This window comes from Corvus cornix, chromosome 8 (assembly GCF_000738735.6).
Source record: "Corvus cornix cornix isolate S_Up_H32 chromosome 8, ASM73873v5, whole genome shotgun sequence".
Lineage (NCBI taxonomy): Eukaryota > Metazoa > Chordata > Aves > Passeriformes > Corvidae > Corvus > Corvus cornix.
Genome location: NC_046338.1, coordinates 30,222,121 through 30,234,210, shown reverse-complemented (window position 1 = coordinate 30,234,210; position 12,090 = coordinate 30,222,121). Strand labels below are relative to the sequence as shown.

At 41.1% G+C, this 12,090-nt stretch overlaps 1 protein-coding gene across 2 annotated transcripts in view; it reads left to right on the top strand.

Moving 5' to 3' along the window:
- COP1 (COP1 E3 ubiquitin ligase) overlaps nt 1–12,090 on the top strand; it is a 125,820-nt gene that overhangs the window by 33,198 nt on the left and 80,532 nt on the right. For both annotated transcript variants that reach the window (XM_039555938.1, XM_039555937.1), the window contains exons 10-11: nt 1,095–1,209; nt 4,631–4,766. In XM_039555938.1, the coding sequence (XP_039411872.1) occupies nt 1,095–1,209; nt 4,631–4,766 (251 nt within the window). The remainder of the gene's footprint in view (nt 1–1,094; nt 1,210–4,630; nt 4,767–12,090) is intronic.

Genomic DNA, 12,090 nt, shown 5'->3' with positions numbered 1-12,090 from the left:
CTGTCACAGGCAAGCGTGAGCCACGATGTCAGTGTGTGGCTTCGGGTGGGAAGTGGTGACTTGGGGGATCCACTGCTTGGGGTTTGCTTTTTTCCTAGAATGTTAGATTGCTTTTTGTACAGGTACAAACAAAATTTGAGTGGGCTGTAAACTGATTTTGTTCTTGTTGGATTGGTAGGTGGCTGTAATGAGAACAGGCTGTTCTCCTGCATGGATTGAGGGGGAGTTGTACACGAAGTGGGTTTTGTCAGTGCCATTGAGTAGCATTATGGGCCTTGTACTTGCTCAGGGTTGTTGTTCATTAGGGAGTTTGATGGTTCTTAAATCTTTTAAAATTTAGCTTTGAGGATGTGGTATGTGAGGCTTCTTAAATAGAAATTAAAGCAAGGAGCTCTTTGTGCTTCTTATGTTAGTAGAGGGTTTCATTCCTTTTCACGACTCGTGATTAAAATGGTAAGTACTGCATGTCCTGTGTTTCCTTCAGGAGGAAAGATTACTTACTTAGTTTAAATCCTTTGCTCCTACCTCTCACTATTACTGTTTGGGTAGGTTGGGAAATGGCTTTAGTGATGATTTTCATGAACTTCTTTTCAATTAACCTTTGAACTTCATGTTGTCTTTTACTTCTCTTTTTATTTGCTTAGTTTTACAGAGTTACTGAGTCGCTTCAAAAGAAATAATTCAGTAACTCATTAAAATAAACACCCCCTTCTCTTTTAATGAGCTGTCTGCCAGGGATCTGGGGAGTATTTGTTGTAGAGTCTGTTTGATTTGTGAAGCTGGAAGATGGCTTCTGCTGTCTATCTGAATAAATGCAAGACAGGGTTCCCCAAGGGTTGGGATTGCCTGTCCTGTGTGTGAGGCCAGAATCACTAATTTGCTAAGGTTCTGAAAGCAGGGGTTTGTTTTTGTTACATTAAGGGGTGCAGCATAGGACCCTAAGAAATAACTGTTGACAGTGCCAAGATTCTTCATTTATTGTCATTTTACACTTCTAACCTATCGTATATATTGTTTAAAATTGGGTACAATCTATGGAAGCGAAACCCAGGCCTGGCTTTAACTTTCTGAAGTGTTCTCCCTTCTCCCCTCAGACCAAAAAGCAGCCGTGGTATAACAGCACGCTGGCCTCGCGACGCAAGCGCCTCACGGCTCACTTTGAGGACCTGGAGCAGTGCTATTTCTCCACCAGGATGACTCGTGTCTCGGGTGAGTGCTTGTGCAGTGTTCCACTTCTGGTGGCAGGTACCTCTCGCAGAAAAGCTTTGCTTTTGAGAGAGCAGCTCGCACTTCTTCCTCGCATGAGAATGTGGCTGTATGTATTTGTGTCACTCAGATCATTCCCTTTTGCTATTCTTGACCAATCTTTGAAGTTGCTAAATTTGGAACACTTAATCCTGTCACTTTGGCGGGCACACGTATGGCTTTGTAATCCCTTACTGTGACGGGTAAAACCTACAATAAATAATTGCTCTGGTGCCTGTTCTGAAGATGAAAATGCCTGAAAGCAGAGGTTGAGTTGTCTGTCCACTAGATGTGGTATAAACCCAGTAGTTAAAAACACTGCTATTGAAATGCTACAGAGGTGTAAACATAAATGGATACATTCTCCTGTATTTAGCATGCAAGGGGACACTTGGAGGTTACCCTTTGTTGTCTAGATTGTGTCTTGGTTAACAAATAGCTTGGACTATAGAAGCTGACTGTGCAGCAGTGCTCTTGTCCCATGGGGCACACCTTAGATTTAAGGCTTGTTTTGAAGAATTAGAAGCTGTTTTCAAAGTTGCCTAGATTGCCTCATTCATAATTGACTAACAGTGTGACAGCAGCTAGAGTAATTGTTGCCTACTGTATCCATGGGTCTTAATTACACACAAGACCCTCTTAAGAAATGAGAGGGTCAAATAGTCTTGAGGGTGAGGAGGGTTGTTCTGTAGCCCCTCTGGAGGGCAAACCAGCTTGGCAAAAAAAGCTTCAGGCAATGGACTGCAACAGGCAAGAGATTTGCACCACCAGGCTTTGAGCTGCAGCCCATATCGAGTGACAGACTGCAAGGAAAGCTGCCAGCCCTCAGGGGGTGGGAGACACCACTTAGGCACGAGAGGAAACCAGGCAGAGGTTGCTGCACCCCAGGATCTTTACTTAAGGCAAGGACCAACCTCCCAAGGAACAGATCAGCAGGATTGCTGGGGTAGAAACCTCTGCTTTTTTCTTTTCCATGAATTTAGTTTCTGTCCCTTTAAAATAAATAAATAAAAAGTAACTTTAAAAATTCATTAATAAATGGCTCCAAATATAAAGGCTGCAGCATGTCTTAGGGGAGCTCACTCTTAGAAGTATTTAACATCTTTTACCTACTTCAGGGCACGGGCTGACTCAGTTCTCATGGTGCACAGCAAAATTATTTTAGCAAGGAATGCAGCACGTTGGGAGGTTACTTCAGCATCTGAAATATTGGAGGAGCACATTGCATGTGTCCAGCCAGATCCCTGTGGAGTGCTAGCAGGTGCTTTGCAGAATGCAGTTCTTCACAGATCACACTGAGATGTTGTTATGCAGTGCTATCTTGGTGATGCATAACTGTGTTTATGTAAAAATAAAAGTTATTAACCAAGGATAACAAATGGGGCTCTTCCCAGCATTCCCTTGTAGAGGGCATCTTTCTTCATAATTGGAACTATAAATATGAATGCAGTGAAACTGGTTTTTTGTATTCATATGTGTCAGCTGCACCAAGAGCGGAGGATTTGCAAGGGCAGGTTTTCTCCTAAATAAGGGGTAACCTATGATACTTGATTAAGTTTTCCTCTCCTAAGTCATTCCTGCATTTTGACACATTTTAAATAGGATTTAATGTGGATTTAAAGCTTTTTGCAAGAAGTGCCTCTGATTGTTCGAGTAGGGAGTGGAGACTTAATATTACTGTAATTATCAAATGGCCTTGCACTTTGCCAGGGGAAGATGTCTTGAGAAATAATATTCGGTTTTCCACGCCCATATAGAGAAAAAATTATAGAAGGTCTGTGTGCTTGATCTCTAAATGAGGGAAATGGAAGGGTGGCAGCTATTTGTCCCTATCACAGTGCTGAAAGAGAAAACAGTCTTTGAAAAACGCTGACTGATGTTTGTGTTTCTTCTCAGGCTTTTTTCTGTAGTGGTCAGGTGCTGATGATGTTAATTTAGAGCATCACTTTGTTCATTTTGCCCCTTTTCATCTGTCTGCCATGGATAATGTATATGCTAGTACTCCAAACATGCTAATTACTAGCCTTCACTGTTCCTTTATATGATCAAACATTAAACACTGCATATAAGGGACACTTCAAAATGCCTGTAAGTGTAGAGATAATAATTTCTGATGGCAAGGAATTACCAGAGTGCAGAAATGATTATTCTCTGTGTTTTCCCACAAGAAATCATGGCTGGATTTTGCTTTTATAGATCAACCTCTCTTTTTTCACCCTGGTATTTCTAAGCCTTTAAGTAGATCTTGTTATTTCTTCATGCTGCTGATAAGGCTAGCTTAACTAGTGGGTGGAATGTGATCTCTGGGAGGGGTGGGGGTGTGTGGGTGGTTTCTCTGATGCTGGGGTGGAACAGGAGATGAGGTGTGCAGTACCTGTAAACCAGCAGTGTTAGCTGTAGGTCCCCTAAAATGCACTGGTGCAAAAAGAAAGGGAGGGTGGAAGCATTAGAGAAGGAGTATGAGAATTGCTGCAGATCTGGGGGGTTGTGATGAAGCCTGAAGGTGCTGCCTGATGTTTGGCTGTGGGTATGTGACGGTATTGGGAACCCAGATTTGCCTGTGAGGCATTGCTGTAAGTTAGGAATTTTTCCTTGCTTACAAAATACTGAAATTTAGAATGCTTTAAACAAAATTATGTTCCTACCAAGAAAAGTTGGGACTTCTCAGAAGTCAGTGAATGACTTTCAACTATCTACACTGCAATTTACTTTTAACTTTTGTAGTAAACTGTTCCATTTCCCACAGAATATATATCATCATTATTCAAGCTGGCTCAATTTCACCTTGTCTGCTGAAGGTCATAATTTTCACAAAATTTCTAGTACAGGGAGCCTTCTGGTTTCATGCTTGCCTTCATTCTCCAGCCCTGAAATACTTCTCCCTTAGCTCTGTTGCTTTTGGAATAACAAGAGAAGTATTTTTTACTAAAAGTATTTTGAATGTAATTGACACCAAATGTAAACATACCGTAACAGATCAGGGAAAGGAATATACTTTCACCCTTGCTGAAAACTAGACATGTCCTTTGCAGTGCATTTTGATATGCTTAAAGGTTTCCTATTAATAATCTATATGGCCCATGGGCTCTGAATGTGAATAAAATAAATGAGCTTATCAGGAAAGTTGTATTTGACTTCTAGGCAGATTCTCAGCATAGTAGGTTCACCCAGCACTTTATTTGTGGTCTGAAAAGCTCATAATGCCTTCAGAGAATGCTAGAGATGAGAGAGAGCCTGGTTTTGACCAAGTGTCCTCCCCAAATAACAAGCATCACGTGGAGACAAATACCTTGATTTTTTTTTTTTTTTTTTTTTTTTTTTTTTTACTGTTGAGTTTACCTCCTTGCTCTGTTTCTGCCCCCTCCAATGTGACTGCCTCTTCTAGATGACAGCAGAACCACCAGCCAGCTGGATGAGTTCCAGGAGTGTCTGTCCAAGTTCACGCGCTACAATTCTGTGCGGCCCCTGGCCACGCTGTCCTACGCCAGTGACCTCTACAATGGCTCCAGCATAGTATCCAGGTAGGACACACTGTGGCTCTGGCAGCAGGCCATGGGCACATGGGCTGCTGAGGCTCAGTTAATAGCCTATATGAAGCAAGTTATTGTTGGTACACCTGCTGCACTTAGCACTTGCTTCCCAAAAATCGTTTTGCCAATGTGTGACTGTGACTGTGTGTGATAAGTTTGTGACTGTCATTGGTCTGTGATGGCACTCAGGTACCTCAGCAGTACTTTTTATTCCTGTTGGTGTTGGTCAAGACCAAATCCAGAACCTCTGAGGTGCCAGTATCAGCAGCTGTTGTACGAAGCCTGTTGTCTTCATGCTAGCTTAGTTCTAAGTGATGCAGTTCTAGCATTTTAAAAATCAATCATCATGTTTGGTAGTCTTAAGAATCCGTGGTGGTTTTACACCACAGATCCAATCACAATGGCAAATACTAAAAAGCTGAGTTGTTTTTAGCTGTGATTGCTTGAAGTCTTGGTCTTTGGAAGCTGTTTGCGGTGCCGAGCACTAGTGAGGGAGTGGTTGTGGGAAAGCCAATGCAACAGTTCCATTCTTGCCAGCAATTCCTGTGTATCCCACCTGTGCAGGGTGGCCATGTCCTGTGTACTGCTGCTGAAGCTCATCTGAGCCTCCTGTGGACCAGTTTTGACACATAACTGGTGAAATGCTTTTGACTGTCTTTCAACAGGATCAGTTTCTTCTAGTTAGGTCCATGAACCAGCTCCCTTAGGGATCGGGCTGTAAGAGAGCACATGAAGAGGCTGGGACTTGCCACAGCCCTGATCTTAAACTGGTTTCTCCCTACCCTGGGGGATTTGCTTATTTGTGGTAGTTTGTGCTTGGAGCTCCTTGGGGTGGAAAAAATGAGGGAATATGTTAACTAGGAAATCTTTCTGCATGGCATATGTTCAGGACCTGTTCTAGCTTCTTGCAAGCACGTCTCACTAATTTCAAGGCTGCTTCACAGCAGTCTCTTGAGAGAAGTAGCATCATCCCTGTTTTATATATGGGGAGCAGGAAATCCAAGGAGACCATACGTGAGGTCTTGGAAAAAACATTATGTTGACAAGATAGATAGATTAAACTTGGGTTTTCTCACTTTTCATCTGGTGCCTTACAAAGGCGCCACACGGAGAGCGACAGAAGAGCTTGAGTATTTGGTGAGGGACCCCAAGAAATTTGCACTATGTGAAGAAATTGGAGGCACGTGTAGCACAGAGGACATTTTGTTTAAAGCAGCATTGATTCCTTAGCTACTGCAGTGTGTAGCAGGAATGTATAATGTCCGTCTTAGCCGGGGTCAGAGCACAGTAATCAGGGATCTGACGTACGCTTAACCTGCACTGATTGGGTTCACACCAGCTGCAATGAAATGCAGATGGGAATCTCACTGCAGTGTAGACAAACTTTCTCAGCTACCAGCTTCAGCACGGATTGGATTTTGCTCCTTTGCCCTTTCTTCTCCTTGACATTCTGCAAGAGCAGCATTTCTGTGGTATTTGGTTAGAAAATGCTGGAAGGACAGTAAATCACACTCCTGTTCGAAGGCATCCTAATTCTTGGGTGAAATATGTGTTTGGAAAGTATGTGTGTTACTGTTATAATAAAGATACAGTGAGGCCTTCTTCCAGGCCCATCTTAGAATTGGTAATTAAGTGTATTTTATTGAAAAATAACTTGTTTTCCAAGTCAATGTTCTCCCCTGCTCATGCTTTTTATTTATCAAAGTGTTTGAGAAATTTTTAGGGGTTTTAGCATGTAGGCTGAGTAAGACAGTTCACATCTGAGCACATCCTTCAGTGCTTTGGTAAAGTAGCTTTGCTGAATGTGCTGCTCCTGTTCTTCTTGTTGGCTTCTGGCTATTCAAAGAGTTCTTGTAAAGTCAGAATTCGTTCATGGAGAATGTACACATCGTATGTGTCAGCCAGCACAGTCTGCTGTTCACCTTTTCTTTTCATTTAAACTAACAGCCTCAAGTTCAGAGAGTCTGTGAAACTGAGTAAGAGCAGCTTTTAGGTATTCACAGATGAGCCAAATTAAGGTACTTATAAAGTGAAATTATGCTTTTAGAGTGTTGTGAAAAGTTTTATTATTTGGTCCACTGCACTGATCTTTAAAGGTTTTCCTGGGCATGCAGTAAGAAACAGTGATGAAATGGCAGAAGGTAAGTCTTGGTGTTTAGCTGTTGCTGTTGAGACAAATGGATTTAAATACCGAGTTAATACAAGACTAATACATAAGAAATCTTAATAAATTTTTTAGGAAGTATTTAAAGGGATATTTTAAGTATACTTAGGAATAAAAGTAGAATTGACCGGAAGTTAAACTTCCTTGCAATTAAATTTGGCTGGGTTATATTTTTTTAAATAAGCTGCTGTTACAGATGGACAGAATACAAGAGTGTTTGGTTTGATTGTTTTAACCCTATGTGAAGTTCACAGACTGGACTCCAAAAGATCTGCTGGCTTAAACAGCTTTTTAAGATGTATTACCTTTAGGTTCACGGAGGAGAAAGATGTAAATGTTCCTTATCTGCAAAACATTGGTGTTTAGAAGTGAAATAAAATTGGGTTTATGCTAACAGGGTGAAAAGTGTAATCAAAGACTATGTACAAATAGGCTGAAAAAATCCTGGAACTGGGCAGCAGCACTACCCTCGTGAGGACCTTGTGGTAAGAATGTTTATGGATGTCTGGACTTACTGTGGACTAATAAAGTACTCTAAACATACGTATGTTTACTAAAATAAACTAATGTTCAGGAAAGCTCCAGTTGCCTTCTGGAATGAGGAGACAAACCAGGAAAATTCCAACCTTTTCTCCTTTTTTTCCTTTATTTTCTTCAAGAACAACAGATTATCAAGAAGAACGTTCAGAGAAAGAACATTTGAGGCTTTTCTATTGCAGGTTACTCAGTTTTGCTGGAACATCCAGGGGACTTCAGCACGCTTGCAGTATGAATGTGCATGTATCTCAATATGCTAAATGGCTTTTTAATGCACTCACTTCTCTTAAGTACAAAGTATTTACACAGTTTTCACAAGTATATTAAATTTTGTTAGAATTGGGCCAAGGAATAAATTTTCCATTTAATTTGCCCCCAGACAGAACAGTTGTCAGAGCTTAACTTTCCTTCTCTCTGCTGGCAGTGGCAGTAAATGTAAAGGCTTTCTTTTAAAGATGAGTCTGTAAACTTCTGTGTTAGCATTACAATGATTTATGGAGAAAATTGCTTTACCACTGTCAGAGGCCTTAGAGAATAATGTGGCAGTCTTTCATATTTGAGAAAAAGAACAGGAAAAGCCAAGAAATGTACTACAACGAGATGTTTCTCTGAAAGCTGGGTATCAGAAAGCTGGTTCTCCCTGCTCCATGATTCCCAGCTCCGGTGGTTTGGGGGCTTTGTGTGGGTTTTTGTCATCGACTCAGACTTCAAATTCTTCTAAATTAGTTTACCATTTCTCTGAAAGATCTTAAAGTGACATTTTAAAGTTTTTGGATAGCTGATGCTAACTGTATCTAAAGGCTCAGTGATTTACAGAGAGGGAAATAAACAACTTGTGGTTTTGGCTGCAGAAGCTTTAGTGAACTCCTCTATTAAATCATGATCCAGTGTTCAAAAACTGCATCTTACCTGTAGTGTCCATTATTTTTTTCATTGGTTGCTCGTTATTCCATTGCTTCTAAGTAGTGAACAAGGTGTGAAGAGGTATCTCTTAGCATCCAAACGGCACAATTAAGTCTGTTTCAAGATTGCATTTTTGTTTGTGTTCACCCTTTCAGTAACATGACCTGAAATCCTTTCTTCAAAGGTGAGCTTAAAAGAAAAAAATCCAGTATGAGCGAGTTTTTTGTGTAGTCACTGAACCATTTAATTTTTCTGTTCCCTTTTTTACTTTGGACTACAATTACTTGTCCATATAAATTCTCAGATCCAGACTTTAACAAGATACATTTTAGTTCTGTATCTACCATAAGAAGCCTCTTTTTCTTCTTTTTTTAATTTTCTTTTTTTTTTTTTTTTTTTTTAATGCTTGGGCTGGCTAGGATTAGGTGAGCCATTATATTAAGTTTGTGACCAGCAGTGCTTCTTTATCTTGGAGGTAAATATAAATGAATGAAATGGAAGTGGGTTTATCCTTTACAGGATTATGTTTGAGTGCAGTAGATGCTGCTCCTTGAGAAGATGAGAAATGAGGAGGGCTGGATTTTTCTTATAGCCTGTTAAATAGATTTTTAAATGGACTCTTATTTACAAGTGGCAGCTCAAAACTGTGGATGAATCTGTCTTATTTGAACTGTTCCCAAAAGTAGAAGGGAGAGAGAAATGCTTGGATAAAGAAAATTAAGTTGCAGAATTACCAAGGAAACTTGAAGTATAATTCCCTGAACCTACTTGAAGTTTGTGCTTCTCCTGTGGTTCTCTTACTTTCCTTCATCTGAAGTTTTGGCCTCTAGATGAGACATTGTCTGGGGCTGAAATGGGATTTTTGTTTAATTAGAGCTGAGTGAAGTGCAGAGCCTTTCCTTTACTTTCCCATCTTTCTCTGGAGTGCTGAACTGATATATTTCCTAGTTCATGGTTGTGGTCTGGGTCCCTTGAGCAGAAGCTAAATGTGACTTGTACCCAGCGAAAGGGTTATTCAGGGGTCAGCTCTGATCTCTGAATTCAGACTTCAGGGACACTCAGCCCTGTAACGTAGCCATCCAAGTCCCCAGGACGGGCTGCTGGTGCCAGCAGGGACTGACATCAGTAAAGAGCTTATTTGCTCTTCTCTCCAGTCTTGACCTGAAAAGTAAACCTTCTGGTGACCATGGTGTTGCTACAGAGAGAAGTTTTTTCTTTCATCAATATAAGGGATAAAACTTAAATAACTTGAAACTGGGAGGTTAATGAATGGAAGTGGCATGGCCACCAGTGGGACCTCATTTTTTTCCTACTAATTTCAGACTATTTTGTCATAGGAAGATCTTTTTCCCATTAAGCTCTCTTAGTACTTCAAACCTGTCTCCATCTGCGGGCAATTAGATGAGACTTTTTAGTTGAATTTCAACTTATGAATTTTCATAAATGGTCTGTTAAAAGTATTGAGCAGTCTTTCGATGAATTTGGGAATTGGCTTTTAAACAAAATGTTTAAAACAGTGATTGTTATTGAGGCTTCCCCCCCCCCCCAATATCTTGAAGGATCTATTTGTGGTTTATTCAATGAGGTTCCATGTCTTGTTGCGTAGCAGTCACTGCCTGCAGCATGGGGTAATCCAGTTTTGGAGTAGGCTTCCCAAAGGGGTGGTGCAAGCTCCATCCGCAGAGTTATTCAAGAACAGGCTGGAGAAAGCCCTAAACAACATGGTCTGGTCAAAGAGCTGCCCCTGCTCTGACCGGGATATTGGACTAGAGACCTCAAAGTCTTGGGGGCTGTACTTGTGATAAAGGTACGTGATCAGATCATTAGACATTTTACATTTTGCCCTCACTTTCTGCTGAGCATCTTCCTGTGGCCTTAGGTTTCAAGAGGAAGGAATTTAAGGAGGAGCACTGTATGTGGCTTTGACATGTACTGTGCAAAGGGTATTTTACTTCCTGCAAACTTTGGGATCCCTGCTTACAAACAGTGTTGTAGTCATTAGATTCAGGATTGGTTTTCTTTGGAAGAGAAGTTTTGTGGAAGTGCAGGAACTCAAAATGGATGCTGTAGTGTCAGGAATGTGCTCTGAGAGATCAATATCCAGGGTGGGAGGATGGTGCCATTGGAAATTGCCTTGCATCATTGCATCCACCCCTCTTGATTGCTCAGGATGAAAATCTTTTCAGTGAGGCTGGAGGTAGCAGCCCTTCCGTTCCTCCTGATGCTCGTGTGATAATGGCTGTCCTCAGGCAGCAGTGCTGTGTCTTGGCCTCAGGAGCTGGAAAGGCAAGCCATGAAAGCTGTGGAGCATCTTATGCACAGAGTTTGCATTCTGACAGCGTTTGTAAAAGTCAAAGATGGATTTCATTTAATCCCCCCCAGTTTTATGGCTTTCATTTGACATTGAGTGTTGATACAGTGAATGCTTGTTTCTGCTTGAAGACACAAACCTGTTTATTAATTAGAACATGGATTCCTGCAGCTTATTACAGTATTCTTTTAATTTTCTAGCCATTTTGTTGTAAATGTCTGAATTTTATAGGAGCTAATGATCTGAAAAGCATTAGCATGCCTTTGGATTTTTTTGTTTGTTCCCAGCTAACTAGAGAAGTTAGCCTGTGAAATGGTAGGTAGTTGAAGAATATGATAAGGTGGTGTGTTAAAGCATGCAAAGATGTGTGGTGTGGGCTTAAATGATTCTGAGAATAAACCTTACAAGCAGCTCAGCCTGGAGAAAAGGCTTGAACTCATGATTATTAATATGTCATCATTTGCATTAATAAAGACAGTTTCCAAGTCATGCTGGGGATTTATGTGCTGCATAGTTATTTTGTAGAATAAGGTAATAAATAACACAGAATAAGCTATGAAGTGATGTTTATGTTCTCACGGGATTATATACAAGTGTGTGCATACATTTGTGCAGGTGAGGTCAGAACAACTTCTCTGTGAGACTGTGGAATTAAGGGTATGCATAAACTATTCTTTAGAAAAAGTAAAGATACTTAAGGATAGCATTCAAAAATACTGATGAAGTCAGATTCAAAATTCCATCAAATCTCATGAAGCAGTTTAGTCAGCTGGAGGAAAAATGCTTCAAATGATGTTTTAACCTTGTTCTGTCATTACCAGGCAGCAGGCTCATTGGAGTTAATTGCCCAAGCCCATCCTCTGGCTCCTTGAGAAAGGCTCATCTGTGGTGTATGAGCTTGATATTTAGGAAGGCTGGTGCCCTGACTGGTGGTGCCTGTTGGATTGAGCTGAGTTGTCTAAAGAGGTTACTGTCTCCAGCTGTCCCTCCTGATTCTCTGCAGGGTGTCTGGCAGAAGAACTGATGGCAGTGTCAGGAAAATGCAGAGGCTTGAGTTACTGGAGTTGCTGTGCTTGGGGTGGTGATTTGTCCTGTGAAATGGGACCTCTGGCAGTGTGGTCAGCTGGAGACAGACATCCTCAGCTGCTGCTGCCAAATCATGGAGGAAGCATGAATTGGCGCCTACAGACAGACTGCACTGTTTAAAGTCCCAGTATTGATGGAGATCTCTCTTTCAGATCCATTTGTTCCCCTGCCTCATCAGCTCTGTCAACAGTTGCTGTGCTCAGGAAACAAGCTTTCAAATGGCTTTATATTTAGAAGGCACTTCAGTACCTACCACAACTGACTTCGTTCCTTCCTACTTAGTGGTGTAATCCTGATAAAACAGAGCTGTTGTT